Here is a 12487-nt window from a genome sequence, read left to right as displayed (position 1 = left end):
CATCTCAACAGTTGTCACCTAACACAAGTTGGGTACATGAAAAATCAGCTGAAGAAGCATGGGAAAGTAGCTGCTTGGCACATAAAGAATGAAAGACAAACACTTACTGCTAAATAATTTAACATTTTTATTTGGAATAGTCTTTACATCTGGAAAAAAAAAGGTGTAAAAAATAAGGCCATTTGGTACAGTTGTTTCACTCGAGCATGAAGTGCATTTCAGCATACTTTAAAACATCCAGGATGCCATACATAAAAAGCTACTCGTGACCAGCACACACTCCGTTCCCAGTATATTACCCCAGAGTTTACAAACCATTGTCAAACTAGGTATCAGCTAGACCATGAACAGCAGCAAGTCATTCTGTGTAGCCAAAACCTCTTTTTAGTAACCAGAGTCTATTATGAACTCGAACAATACAGCTGTTGGGATTGTCCCAAAAAGCCCTAGAGAGCCCTAAATAGTTCTATGTTATTCCAACAATCTGCTCACAACAGTGGGGAGCAGTGCCAATCTACCACAGAAAAACATGAGGAGTTTAAAGGCTGCCTTTAAGCTACATCTGAAGTGAGACAATTTGGGTTTTCTGGGAAAACTGGTTCTTGGAAGCTGTCTGTATGCTGTTAGCAAACTCCAGGATTCACAACGCCAAACCCTGTCCTAAGGAAGCTTTTGGTTTTAATAAGGAATTAGGAGGAGGAAGGATGCGATGCATTTAAAGTAACAGCTATCAACGCACATCTGAGTCTCCACTCGTGGCAAACACTGTGCTGTAAGCTCCTGTAGTCACAGTCTTGACTCAAACACTTCATGAAGCAAGCAGCTACCGAAAGAGAGCCCTCATCTACCACCACAGCCAGTACATCCATTCCTTCATTCCTGCAACTCATCTGGTTGGTATTCCTTTAACATGGAAAGAGAAGGGAGTCTGACAGGGAAAGGCTTCTGTTTCTCAACAGATATTTAATGCTAAATCTAGTGTTACAGAGCTAAATTTAGCATTACAGTCTTTACACAGATTGGGAACATGGAATACATTATTTCAAGTGAAAAAAGCAAGGAAGCTAGATCCACCCAGTGCCCTATCCTGGAAAGCAAATGTGATCTTCAAAACTGCATCAAGGCTCAATAAAAATCAAGCATCCCAAGGACCTTACTGTGCACTCCCAATAGGACATGGCTACCACTGATTTCTCAGCAGTTCCTTCAATTAAGCACCTTCTGTCAACAGGCCAAGAATTCAAAAGCAGGGGATACCTTTTGCTATAGAAACCTTCAGTTTCCCATTCCAACTAATCTACTGTAGTCTTTCTGGGACTGTATCAAAGAGCCAGAAATATATATGCCTTCTTCTTAAAGGCAACAGAAAAGCATAAAACTCTGATTTAAAGGCACACTTTAATTAACTAGATATACAGAAACCAACTTTAGCAAACAAAGAGGTAGCATATAGAAGAGCTAAACTATGATAGTTTCAAAGAGACATAACCTTAAATGGCACTGACTGCTTCAGGGAAATAAGAATAAAACATTTCAGAACACAAGAGAACATCATCTTTTAGAGCACTTCAAACAGCCAAACTGAATGAGAAGCACATTCAGATTTTAGTGAGCAGAACTGGATAGTCTTCTGTAAGAAAAGAGGTAGCACTGAAGGCAGCAGGAGCTGGTACTGGGACAGGGATACATTCAGTGCTCCCACAGACACAAACACTTTTGCAGGCCACATGTATGGGCCTTCAAGACCATTTCACATATACAGAAAAGACAGTATGAGTGGCCCATAAAGAAAAGCAGGTATCTCTCTCTCTATATATATATATTTGTTTTACCCTATTAATGATCTATGATAGTTAATCAGTAGTCTAAGACATGATACAAGATATTAATCTACAGGAACTTTAAGCAAATGCAGTCATTTTCCATTCCTGATTGGGACATTCAACTGCAAATTCCCTCCCACCCCCAAAAAGGTCATTCATGCTTTACAGATCTTATATTCGGCAGTACATGGAGTGCTGTCACGTTTCCTACAAACAGAAAAACAAGTCAAATCAGAGGGTTTACATTCAAATAGTTTTTACATTCATTCTGAAAGCACATCCTTAGTTTTATCATCAAATCAACAGGTAGTCATGAAACTAAATCATTAGTTGCCCTCTTACTAAGCAGCTGCTAGACTGAGGAGATTTTTACTCCATTTCATCCACTAGACTGTCCAGAACAACCCACAAAGTAGAACAGCATTTGATCCAAAGGGATCATTTCAAATGAACAGACCATGCCTGAGAATTATCAACAACTGACACAACAGTTACAGGATCCCTAATTGATTTGTGATTCCTAACATCAAGAGCATCCCTTCCAATTCATTTTAAATACAGCATGTTATTTAGTACATATGTTTATAACCAGAAGCTGTGGATTAGGTTATGAGAATTTGGATTCTGTAGCCTGCTAACAGCAAGTTTACAAATACTTAAACATCTGAGGATTGAAATTTGTCATTACACCCATATATGTGTTTAAGTTCTTGAATAATTCCCGTTTTGCTTTGCAGAAATAAATCACATTCCAAATCTCTGCACTGCTACTCAAAGTCACTAAGGAGTTCTAGATACCATAATGCAAACTCGGGGTTAATAGTGGAAACCTCTTACTTCAGGGGTAAAGATGATATTACTTAATCCTTACATCAGTTTGTAAGAAACCTTGAGCTTAATTTTCATATATGCAACCCCAAACTTATGAAAACTAGTGAAAGTCCCTTGTTCTTTGGAAGTAAATAAAATCAAGACCTTTGCATTAAAGCAGGAGACATCAATGTTTCAACCATCACCTCCTCAGAATTTGTGCAATGCAGAAAAACAAAACAAAGATACCAATTTACAAAAGGACTTGCAGTGCAAACTGTTAAGGGAGAATGAAATACTGACAAGGATCAGTCAAATGAAGCCGTCTTGTCTTCAACTTATTTTGTTGCAACAAGGTTTGAAGAGTCAGGTGTTTGGAAGAGGTGATTTGACCCTACACAAGTGCAGGAGTAATCATAACTATCATCAAGTGCATCTGACTACTGGACTAAGCACTAAAAGATAGGAGAGGAAATCAGTCTTAAACAAGCAAATCGATTTTGATCCCTTTTAAGGCTACAGAAGTTTGAATTTGAGAAAGAAATCATCTTTTCATAAAAAGGTTTAAAAAGACCACCTTGTTTGCACCTTCTTTTATCCTTCTAGAAAGTTCTCAGTAATCCTGAGATGCACATAATTTGGTTTTCTCTGAATGGATGCACACTACCACTATAATTCTAGTGTCCCTGTAATGTAGCAAAAGTGGCTTCTACCTCCAACGGTCTTTTAATGACAGGGATTTACACTTTGAGCTAATAAAAGTAACCCACCACTGGAATCCATATCACTGAAACAGCTGCAAACATTCTACTAAGCATGTATGTAGTTTCTATCTGACACAAAAATTTTTTCTTCTTCAAAGACAACCCAACCCTCAGATAGGTGCTTTGCAATCACTGGAAGCTCTCATTTACCACACTGAATGCTAATTCTTTCTGCAATATATCCTATTCTCCTCAAATGAAGGGTTAGCATAGTCTTTCCTCTATGAAACTGAGCTATATTCCACACTTCTCCTGGAATTCTAAGTAAGCCATAATAACACAGACACTTGAGCTTCATTGCAAAAGTCCAAATGAAGTGGAAAGTGTATATATACCTTCTTAAGATTCACTTATTCATTTGTGAAGTTTCTTCCATCTCAGCTGGCTTTTAAAATACATGTTTCCTTGCAACTCTCATCAACTGTATATGAGCTGAACAGCAGAAGGGGAAAAACTGAATGTCCTATAAAACTGGCAGATTAAATACACAAGAAAGAGAGGGCAAGGAAAGATTTGGGCTGGCATTTGAAGACAACAACCCAGCAAGTGTGAGGCACTGAAGCACAACAGTTCAAAGGCTCAGCTATATCAAACACAGAAAACTGAAGAGGAAGAACTAGGCCTTCACAAAAGGAGATTAGATGACGGCTTTCAGACAGAAAGAGGTTTAACAGTCAGATGTTCACAGCGAGGAAGCTTAAGGAAAGCACTGGGCACAGTAAGACTTTTCATGCTGTAAAATTTTCAGGAATAGACCATTCTTTAACTTTTGATGATTTTGCTTCAGATCCCTCCTTTCTACACCCCAAGAAGTCTCTCCACAGATGAAGGCAGAAAGTGCCCAAATAAATTAACTCCCATGTACTCTTATTTGGGCCACACAAAGTGCAGATTGTCCAAATTACGGGTGAAAAGCAATTGCTCAAAAGCGCTAAATTAGTTCACAGCACACAGGTACACAGCCACTCTGGCCCTTCTAATGATCCCGTACTGTCTACATAAAAGATACTTAGGCTAAAACCTCACTGGATACAAGCTAGCTCTGGAGTTCTCCCAAGAAGTACTCCATGTACCTCATTACAAATATGAACTGCAGGAACATTTCCCTCTGGTTTACTTTACGTAAAGGATCCCTTCCTTTGCTTAACATACCCCAGATAAATTCCACCAGATTTTGTTGCAAGGCATGTCAGCTTTGACAAGGTGCTTCTCAAAACATTCTATGTGTACCCCCCAACTCACTCTGAATTTTCAGTGTATAGCATGTTACAAATGACTTTTCTAACAAAACAGGCTTTTTTCAAGAAGATAAAAAAAGACATTACTGCAACAAGTAATGCACGAAGAGGCTGCTGCCACCCCTCCAGGAAAAAGCATACACAACCATCAGTTGTTTGGAAGATAAAGTTCAAAAGGCATTATATGTCTCATTAAAAACAGAGGAACAGTACTTCTGCATCTAGTATTTTACAGTTGACTTTGCATGTCTTTGACATAGGGACAGCAATCATTGCTGCTGCAGGAGGAAAAACTGAAGTGGATCCACACACTGAACGTTCTAGTAGCAAGCCAGACTCTTTGCTTGTTCAAACATCGTAAGAGCTCTGGTTTAGGCCAAGTTTCTTTCACATTTTCTATGTAATTAAGCCCATCTTATTTTATTCAAGGTGCCTCTGGTCCAAAACACAAAATACAATGGTTCTCCAGTTACCCTTCGCTACCATTGGGATATATTATGCAGAAGAGAGGAAGCTCCTTAGTCCATTTCTGAGGCTTCCAGTTCATGTAAGCCACTCTGGCTCTTAAAGCCTGTGACACCCAGTGACACCAGAGGGTATCCAAGCAGTAGAATAACACAAGCCCACAGAAGCCAATACTACCACTGGTTTTAAGAGGTCAACTGATATATTTTAAAGCAGATACAAACAGTACATTCCTCAGAAAGCGTACCTATGCCAAACAACAAGCTTAAGAACAGTGGGGGTTCGTTCTCTAAAATTAGTGCAAGTGTTAATCAGCAGCTTATCTACACAGCAGATACAAAAATGAAGTCAAATACATTGTTAGGCATTTTAGCTTCCCATCAGCTGCAGTGGTAAGCTTACATATAGTCATCAGATGTTTGAAAGAGTAGATAAAGCTCAAGAAACGCACATTAGCTTTTGTTCATTTAGAAATATGCAATAATAATGATGATAGAAAGTAGGCTTACTCACCCATTTTGTGCAAAGAACTTCTTATAGGCCCAGAAGGCTGCCAGGAACACAACGACTGCCACAATCACTTTAGGAAGAATTAAAGAGAAAAGCTTTAGAGCAATGAAGATCTTTTCTAGCTCACAAAAAAAAAAAAACCTCAAAAAGTTCTTCCTACACAGCCCTAAACAACCCCTCCCTCCCAAAAACACCCTCAAATTTGCATGGCTGATTTTACAAATGCATTACTCAAGACTTTAAGACAGTTCAGCTCAAGAACAGACCACCAAGACGGCAAAACCCCACCAAGCTCAGTAACACTAAAACAGATACTATGTCCTAACATTACTTTTGACACCAACTTTGTAAGAAAATGGTAGGCTTACGAATCTGGGTCACAAATGCAAGGACAGAAGATGGACTAAGCACTTCTGTTCCCTGGCACGCTGCCAGTAAACCTAAGCTCTGAGTTGTTTATGGAAGTCACTAAGTTGTGGAAGGCTGTCTTTGAAATCTGTTGCCCCCTCATGTACGATGTTGTATCACTGCAGTCACAGTGATACCACAATGACCATGATGTCAATTCCAGGTAAAAAGTACAACCCACAGTGTATCTTGTTCAGGTTTTATAAGATACTTACCACAAATGATGGCTGTAATATAGGCACCTAGAAACAGAGTGAATCAGTATCACAAGAGGAACACATGTGCTTCTTAGTCAAACATTACTATACAAATATTCACAAAGTCACCTCAAAAAGATCAAGCACTTCTGTCAACACGATCCTGCTGCAAGGATTGTGTTGACAGTCTGTATCATAACATTTAACTGAAAATATTCCTATTTTTAAATGGGTTTTATCACAACCTATTTTCCTTATGTCAAAATAAAAGAAGAAAGTTTGCATTAAATGATTTCTCCCATATACAAAAGAATGTCCCCATGAAGTAAAGCTTCTGTTACATGCATTTTTATTCTAGTGCAGTGCAAATTCTTACAGTTCGTACTTACTTAACTGGCACGTTGGCACTGCAGGAACCCAGCGATTTTCTCCAGTATACTGAATTTGAGCTTCCCCATGTAACGTGTAGCCTGTGTAACATTCAATCGTTATCATATCCCCCACAGAATATGAAGTTTTTTGTCCATCAATTACTTTACCATAATTTATATGTGGAGTCAAACCAGAACTTATAGGCCCACCTGGAAAGAGAAGGAGAGGAGGGGAAACAGGAAATAAAGGTCAAGAACAGAGCTGGTACATGAAGCAGATTCAAGTTGCAGTCAAAAAGCTGCTACATTTGTGTAAATGTCAGAAGCTCAGTCAAGCCTTAAGACATCTTACATGCAAAGGCCTGCTGCTTCCTACAGGTTGCAGCTACTTCTGCTGCTGGGCATGCTTCAGCCACAGGAAGAGAAATACATGTCTGAGCTTCATTAGGACAAACAGTTGCACGACAGTAATGACAAGCCCTGTCTACACATGCTATTGATTTTACCAATTGAGCCTTACTAACATGCACAGTCTTGTAAAGAACTCCATGTATTCTGTCCTTGGCAAGTTACTGTCATCTCTTCAGCGCCATGAGGGAAAGTACAGTGAGCACTGCACTTGATCTGAACAGACTCTCCTCCTTCATACACCGATTTTGCTGGAATCACTACTCCATGTGTGATCTCCGGGGCACCACACACACTTCTAGTAACTGAGACATGGATTTAAAAGTAAGTTGAGTGATAATAAATTTGAAATCATTCATAATTCACTGACTCACTCCAGAAATACATCTTTCCTTTGTATGAGAAAAACAGATCAGCAGATCTCAATAGTTTAATTTTACAATGCTAAGCATAAATGTTTCCTTTTGAAGACTTAAACATCACTACAGGTGTTAAGATAGCATGATCTTATGATGTGGCAGCTAATAAATTCATATTTGATTGTTAATTATCTTTATAAGCTCTAGAATCATTGCCAGGTGCCTCATCAGACTCATTCATTATGGAACACCCAAACATACTCTTTGCAGAAATGCTTCTCGTACTTGGGAGCTCATTATGCGTGTGAAAACATCTCTCACTGTACTATACAACATTCCCTTTCCCTCTAGCACAAAAAGACAGGAGAAAGGTTATAGAAAGACCTCTGCAATATTCCCAAAGACTAGAGAACACAGACACAACGATTCCGATTACTTTAGAAGGACACTATACATTTCCTCACAGTGCATACTCCTAGGTCTTTCTATCACAATTCAGAAACACATTTTTTCTCCTATATTTACAGAGGAAATCACTGGAACAAACACCATGAGGCTATTATGATGCAGCAGCATCACAGCATGTCCACAGCACAACTTCTATGCACATTTAACTCGAATCTCACTCATCTGAATAGTCTTCACTCAAACACCTAAAATGCTTGCCCACAGGCAAGGCTCCATGTCAACTTCCTTTAGCTTCTGACTCCACCTAAAGTCTTATGATTTTATATTTTAGTTAAGACAGATTTAAAACATTCTCAACATACAAGAGAATTTGGATTCTTTTTAAAGGCTTACTTTTCTTACAAGTTGGTTTTGGAGGAGACCAGGTGTTATTTTCTCCACAGAAAATTACCTCTGATCCATTCATGACATAGCCTGGATCACATTCAAACATGACAGAGTCCCTGTAGGTATAGGAAGGTCCAAATCCACTTGTTTTTTTTCCATTTTCAACTTTTGGATTTTCGCATTTGACCACTGAAAGAAGTAAAAGAAAAACAGCTCTGAAACATTTGTTAACAGTATCTATGCAACAGATAAAGCTTCCTTCTACTAGTTGTGAGCATCCTTATCTAATTCCTTAAAGGTCTCTGGAGAGGCCTTGTAAGACAGTTACTCTCGAAGAAGGTCCCTGTTTTAAGCTACTGAGTCACTGTAACTGAACACAGATGAACAAAAATTGCAGTAATAGGTATCATCACATTCCACTTCCAAAAGACATACTCCTTGCAATAATCTAGCTTCCATATACTTGCTTTTAAGACAATTTTTCTTCAGCTACCCAGGCTTTATGGCCCCTCCACTCCCTCACTTTGTCCTTGTCACTTCTACCAACAGCATGCTCATATATATAAAGTTTTAAGTTAAAGTTAGTCATACTCAGTGTCATAATCAATCAACATCCATAGTACAGTTGCTCTATTTCCAGTGGAACTGTATCATACAGTACCAGAGATCTGTTTCTTCTTTTCTACAGGGAAGTCTGTTATATCCTCCCCCGCTAAAGAAGGGACAGTATTGAAGTTTTAGAGTCACATAAAAGCTATAACCCTAGAATGGATTGGGTTGGAAGAGACCATAATGCTTATCCAGTTCCAATCCCCTGCCTCAGGCAGGGACCCCTTCCACTGGAGCAGCTTGCTCCAAGGCCCTGTGTCCAACCTGGCCTTGAGCACTGCCAGGGATGGGGCAGCCACAGCTTCTCTGGGCACCCTGTGCCAGCGCCTCAGCACCCTCACAGGGAAGAGCTTCTGCCTAAGAGCTCATCTTAACCTACCCTATAATAAATAAGTATATTAAAATAAAAATCTCAACAACCTTTACATTGTGGAGGTTCTTCGCTCCAAACACCATTTAAGTCTGTATCATATGTGCAGAAAATAGTAGCTGAGCCAATCAGCGAGAAGGGATCCGTGCCTTTTGGTGCCTCGTCACACGTATAGGTTACTGCGGTCTGATAAACATAGCTGGCTGCTTCAGTGTGGTGCCCATTGGCTATACTTGGAGGAGGTTTGCAAGGAATTCCTAGAAATAAACATCACAAAGTATCCAATAGAATCTCATTGTTACCTTGTTCATCTCAGAAACAGCCTTGATTTTCATATTACATCATTTAAAATCTGATAGGTAACTATTGTTAAGACAAGCTACAGTTATAACTGAGAGTCACTAGTGGTCATTTGGTATTATAGGGGGTCTCAATTTCAAGAAGAGGCTGACCTTAAACTAATAGGAGCTAATTACCACAGCCACTGATATTTTTCAGTGGTCATGCCTCAGGCACACGCCACAGAGTTCCAAAATACTAAAAACCAAAATCAGTCCTCTTTTACCATCATTTCTTATACTGGAAAGTTTATAGCACAGCTGTTTTTAAATGAACTACCACCATGTGAATATGAACTTCAGCACACTAGTAATTCACTTACTTTCACAAAGGGGAAGATCTCTATCCCAGTCAACGCCTTCATTCTTAATTACACAGGTAATTTCAGTAGGTCCTCGTAAACGGAATCTAGACAGGTAAAAATTTTTGAAGAGGTGAAACTTAAGAAATCTCTCATTTCTCCAACAAGCACCCAGAAACTTTGTTTCTGTCATTCTGTTCTGTGGTAAGGGGCACATAACACACCAAGCTGCTGCTGTAATGAGAAAGATACTTGATTGTTTTCTTGTTAACAGTCTTAACTTTGAAAACGAAAAAGAAGCAAATGACACATCACTAAAGGAAGTGATGAAAATCACACCATATTTAGATGTGTACCATCTAACACTAATGCCCTAAAGATACCAATGCTAAAGAAATAAGCTGTTAAAAGGAAAGGGAGGGAAAAAAGTTGCAGGAGGCTAGTGCTTTTAAGTTATTTAACTATACACAGACAAGTGGGCCATTATTCAGTAAAATAATGAAGAGTAATGCATGTGTATTTACTCCCTCTGCCACAGGAGCATTAAAAGAAGACATTAGAGGTAATACCCTAGTCTTCAGAATCGGACTACAAAGCTTAAGCCTTAGTTGATGCCAACAAGTAAAACCAGGGAATCAAATCAAGTTTAGCCGTAGTTGCATTTACTCCAGGTAAAATTCAGGAGACATTTCAAGTCAGAATTGGAATAGAGCCTGCATAAGAAAATCTGGGGTTGGTTCAAATCTGGTCTAAACAAGAAAAGAAATAAAAGAAAAAGGACTCATTAACTCTATCAAAATACTTACCCTGCTCTACAAGAAAAAGTAGCTTGTGAACCAAATGTAAGATCTGTCACATTAACAAAGCCATCTCCCAGTTCTCCTGGATGCCTACATTTTCTCTCTAGGGAAGCGAGAAAAAGAAATCAGTCTACATCTCTGTAATTATATACAAAGACTAAGTCTCTGGCATATACTGCTCTTCCTGTCATTAGTATTTTTCATGCTTTGTTTAAAATACTACAGAATCCTAATCCTTACTCGAAAAAACAACTCTAATTCTTAAACACCAAAGGGAATCAGCATCCGAGCTCATGCACACATTACCTGTACAGAACTCCTCTGTGGGTGACCACTGGAAGTCTTCACCACATGTCCGAGTTAATGATTTTCCAGCAATTCTCATATATCCCGGACGGCAGATGTACGACACCGAGCTTCCAACGGGAAAACTCTTCATTGTGCTGAATCTCTCCTCAAGTTCTGCATACTGCAGCCTGTCTGGAGGCTCACACGTGCCTGTCAGAGCAAGAGAAAAGGGAAACTAACGCACAGTCTTGTCACCAAAAGATATAAGTTGAGGCTTAATAGCTAATTTAGTTGGGTTTAAGGACTCATCGGTTAAGAGGTGACAATCTTAAGAGCCACAGCTGTCTATATATTTAACTAGGTTTCAACTTTTTAATATATATTTTACTTGCAACCAATGACCAACTCTACACTAGTATAGGTTACTCACTCCTTTGTTTTCTCAAGTTCAGCATTCCACCCAGACAATGCATTTCCTTCCAGTTCATATGTTTTCCTCTGTCTAAATCTTGAAGTTAAACACATGACTTAACTCCCTGTATACCCATCTGCAGCAGAAAAAGCCTGTTTATTTAGCTGCAGGGAAAACAAAGGAGCCAGCCACACTCACGTAGCTCATTTCCTTTCTTAAGGCAAAAGCCCAGCAGGTGATGGAACTGAGTTTAAGACAAAGGGAGACACACAGACCTACAGACGCAGGGACATACTGAGGTGCTGTTAATGAAGGCGTAAAACTCCTCCATGCCAAAAGACACAGAAAAACACATTCAGGACCTTGAAATCCACATACAAATGCCAGATCCGCCCAGTCACACACACACACGCACAGAGACCTCTCTGAAGATACCCATCATTCAGTCCCTTCGTATTTGCGTTTAGAGATTTCCCTCCGGTTTATACCTCAGCCTCAGGGTCACAACCGGCACCCGTTACCACCGAAGCCTGCTCGTGCAGCACAACCTTTCTCTCACCTTTCCGCCCCAAGGCCCAGCCAAGCCGCCCGGAAAGCTCGCTGCTTCCGCCACCCCCGAGCCCATTTCCTCCTTCAACCCCCGCTTCCCCCCTGAGGGCCCCGGGAAGGCCCCTCTCAGCGCGGCGGCCCAGGGGAGGAGAGAACGAGCTCTGCTCCCCCCCCCCACCAAAACACTCCCCCGCCATGGCGGGCAGCGAGCACCCGTTCCTCACCCTGCGCCCGCGTTCCACCGAGCCACGACAGCGCCAGCACGAGCCCGACCGCGAGCCCCGGGCCGCGAGCAGGAAGGCGGCGCGGCGGCCCCATGACCGCGGCGGCCTCAGCGACAGCGGCCGCTCCGCGCCTCTGCCGGGCCACGGCGGAGACGCAGCGCGGGCTGAGGCGCAGGCGCGGTGCTGCCCACCCCGCCTCTTCCCTCAATGGCGGCGGCAGCTAAGGCGGAGCCGCTCCGCCTCTGAGGCCGGTGCACAGCGGCGGTTCCCCGGCGGCGGCTCCCCTGGAGGTGAACCGGGTGTGGGCTTGAGCGCACCGCGTCCTGCGGTGAGGGGGAGAGGCAGAGCGCGGTTAGCGGGCGCAGCTCCAGCACCAGCAAAGGGTCATTAACCGACCCTGGGCAGGGCGGCGCCTCTGCGAAGCAAACTGCGTGTGGTGCAGAGCAG

At 41.2% G+C, this 12487-nt stretch overlaps 1 protein-coding gene across 3 annotated transcripts; it reads right to left on the bottom strand.

Annotated features, from left to right (window-relative positions):
• Window positions 1-103: 103 nt before the first annotated feature.
• Window positions 104-12166, bottom strand: LOC130594664 (membrane cofactor protein-like). Of its 3 annotated transcripts, XM_057400715.1 has the most exons (12): window positions 12041-12166; window positions 10874-11065; window positions 10574-10670; window positions 9789-9874; window positions 9178-9384; window positions 8155-8337; window positions 7111-7299; window positions 6605-6796; window positions 6234-6260; window positions 5614-5680; window positions 3733-3829; window positions 104-2030 (listed from the first exon to the last, which is right to left on the bottom strand). In XM_057400715.1, the coding sequence occupies exons 1-11, from the start codon at window positions 12132-12134 to the stop codon at window positions 3775-3777; spliced, it is 1389 nt and encodes a 462-aa protein (XP_057256698.1). In that variant the 5' UTR covers window positions 12135-12166; the 3' UTR covers window positions 104-2030; window positions 3733-3774. The 3 variants fall into 3 exon arrangements, with proteins under 3 accessions (XP_057256698.1, XP_057256699.1, XP_057256700.1); XM_057400716.1 differs by lacking the exon at window positions 3733-3829; XM_057400717.1 differs by lacking the exons at window positions 3733-3829; window positions 6234-6260.
• Between the last annotated feature and the right edge of the window lie 321 nt (window positions 12167-12487).

Source organism: Pezoporus wallicus, unplaced genomic scaffold, assembly GCF_028554395.1.
Source record: "Pezoporus wallicus isolate ANWC-B61680 ecotype Strahan unplaced genomic scaffold, APGP_CSIRO_Pwel_v1 scaffold_7736, whole genome shotgun sequence".
NCBI lineage: Eukaryota > Metazoa > Chordata > Aves > Psittaciformes > Psittacidae > Pezoporus > Pezoporus wallicus.
Note: the sequence above shows the minus strand (reverse complement) of the source record. Positions and strands in the feature narration are given on the sequence as shown.

Coding starts and splice junctions, on each gene's coding strand:
- LOC130594664 (XM_057400715.1), bottom strand. CDS start 12,134: ATGGGGCCGCCGCGCCGCCTTCCTGCTCGCGGCCCGGGGCTCGCGGTC. Junction 9,385..9,788: donor AGATCTTCCCCTTTGTGAAA/GTAAGTGAATTA, acceptor GTTTATTTCTAG/GAATTCCTTGCAAACCTCCT. Junction 8,338..9,177: donor AGAACCTCCACAATGTAAAG/GTTGTTGAGATT, acceptor TACTTCTTTCAG/TGGTCAAATGCGAAAATCCA.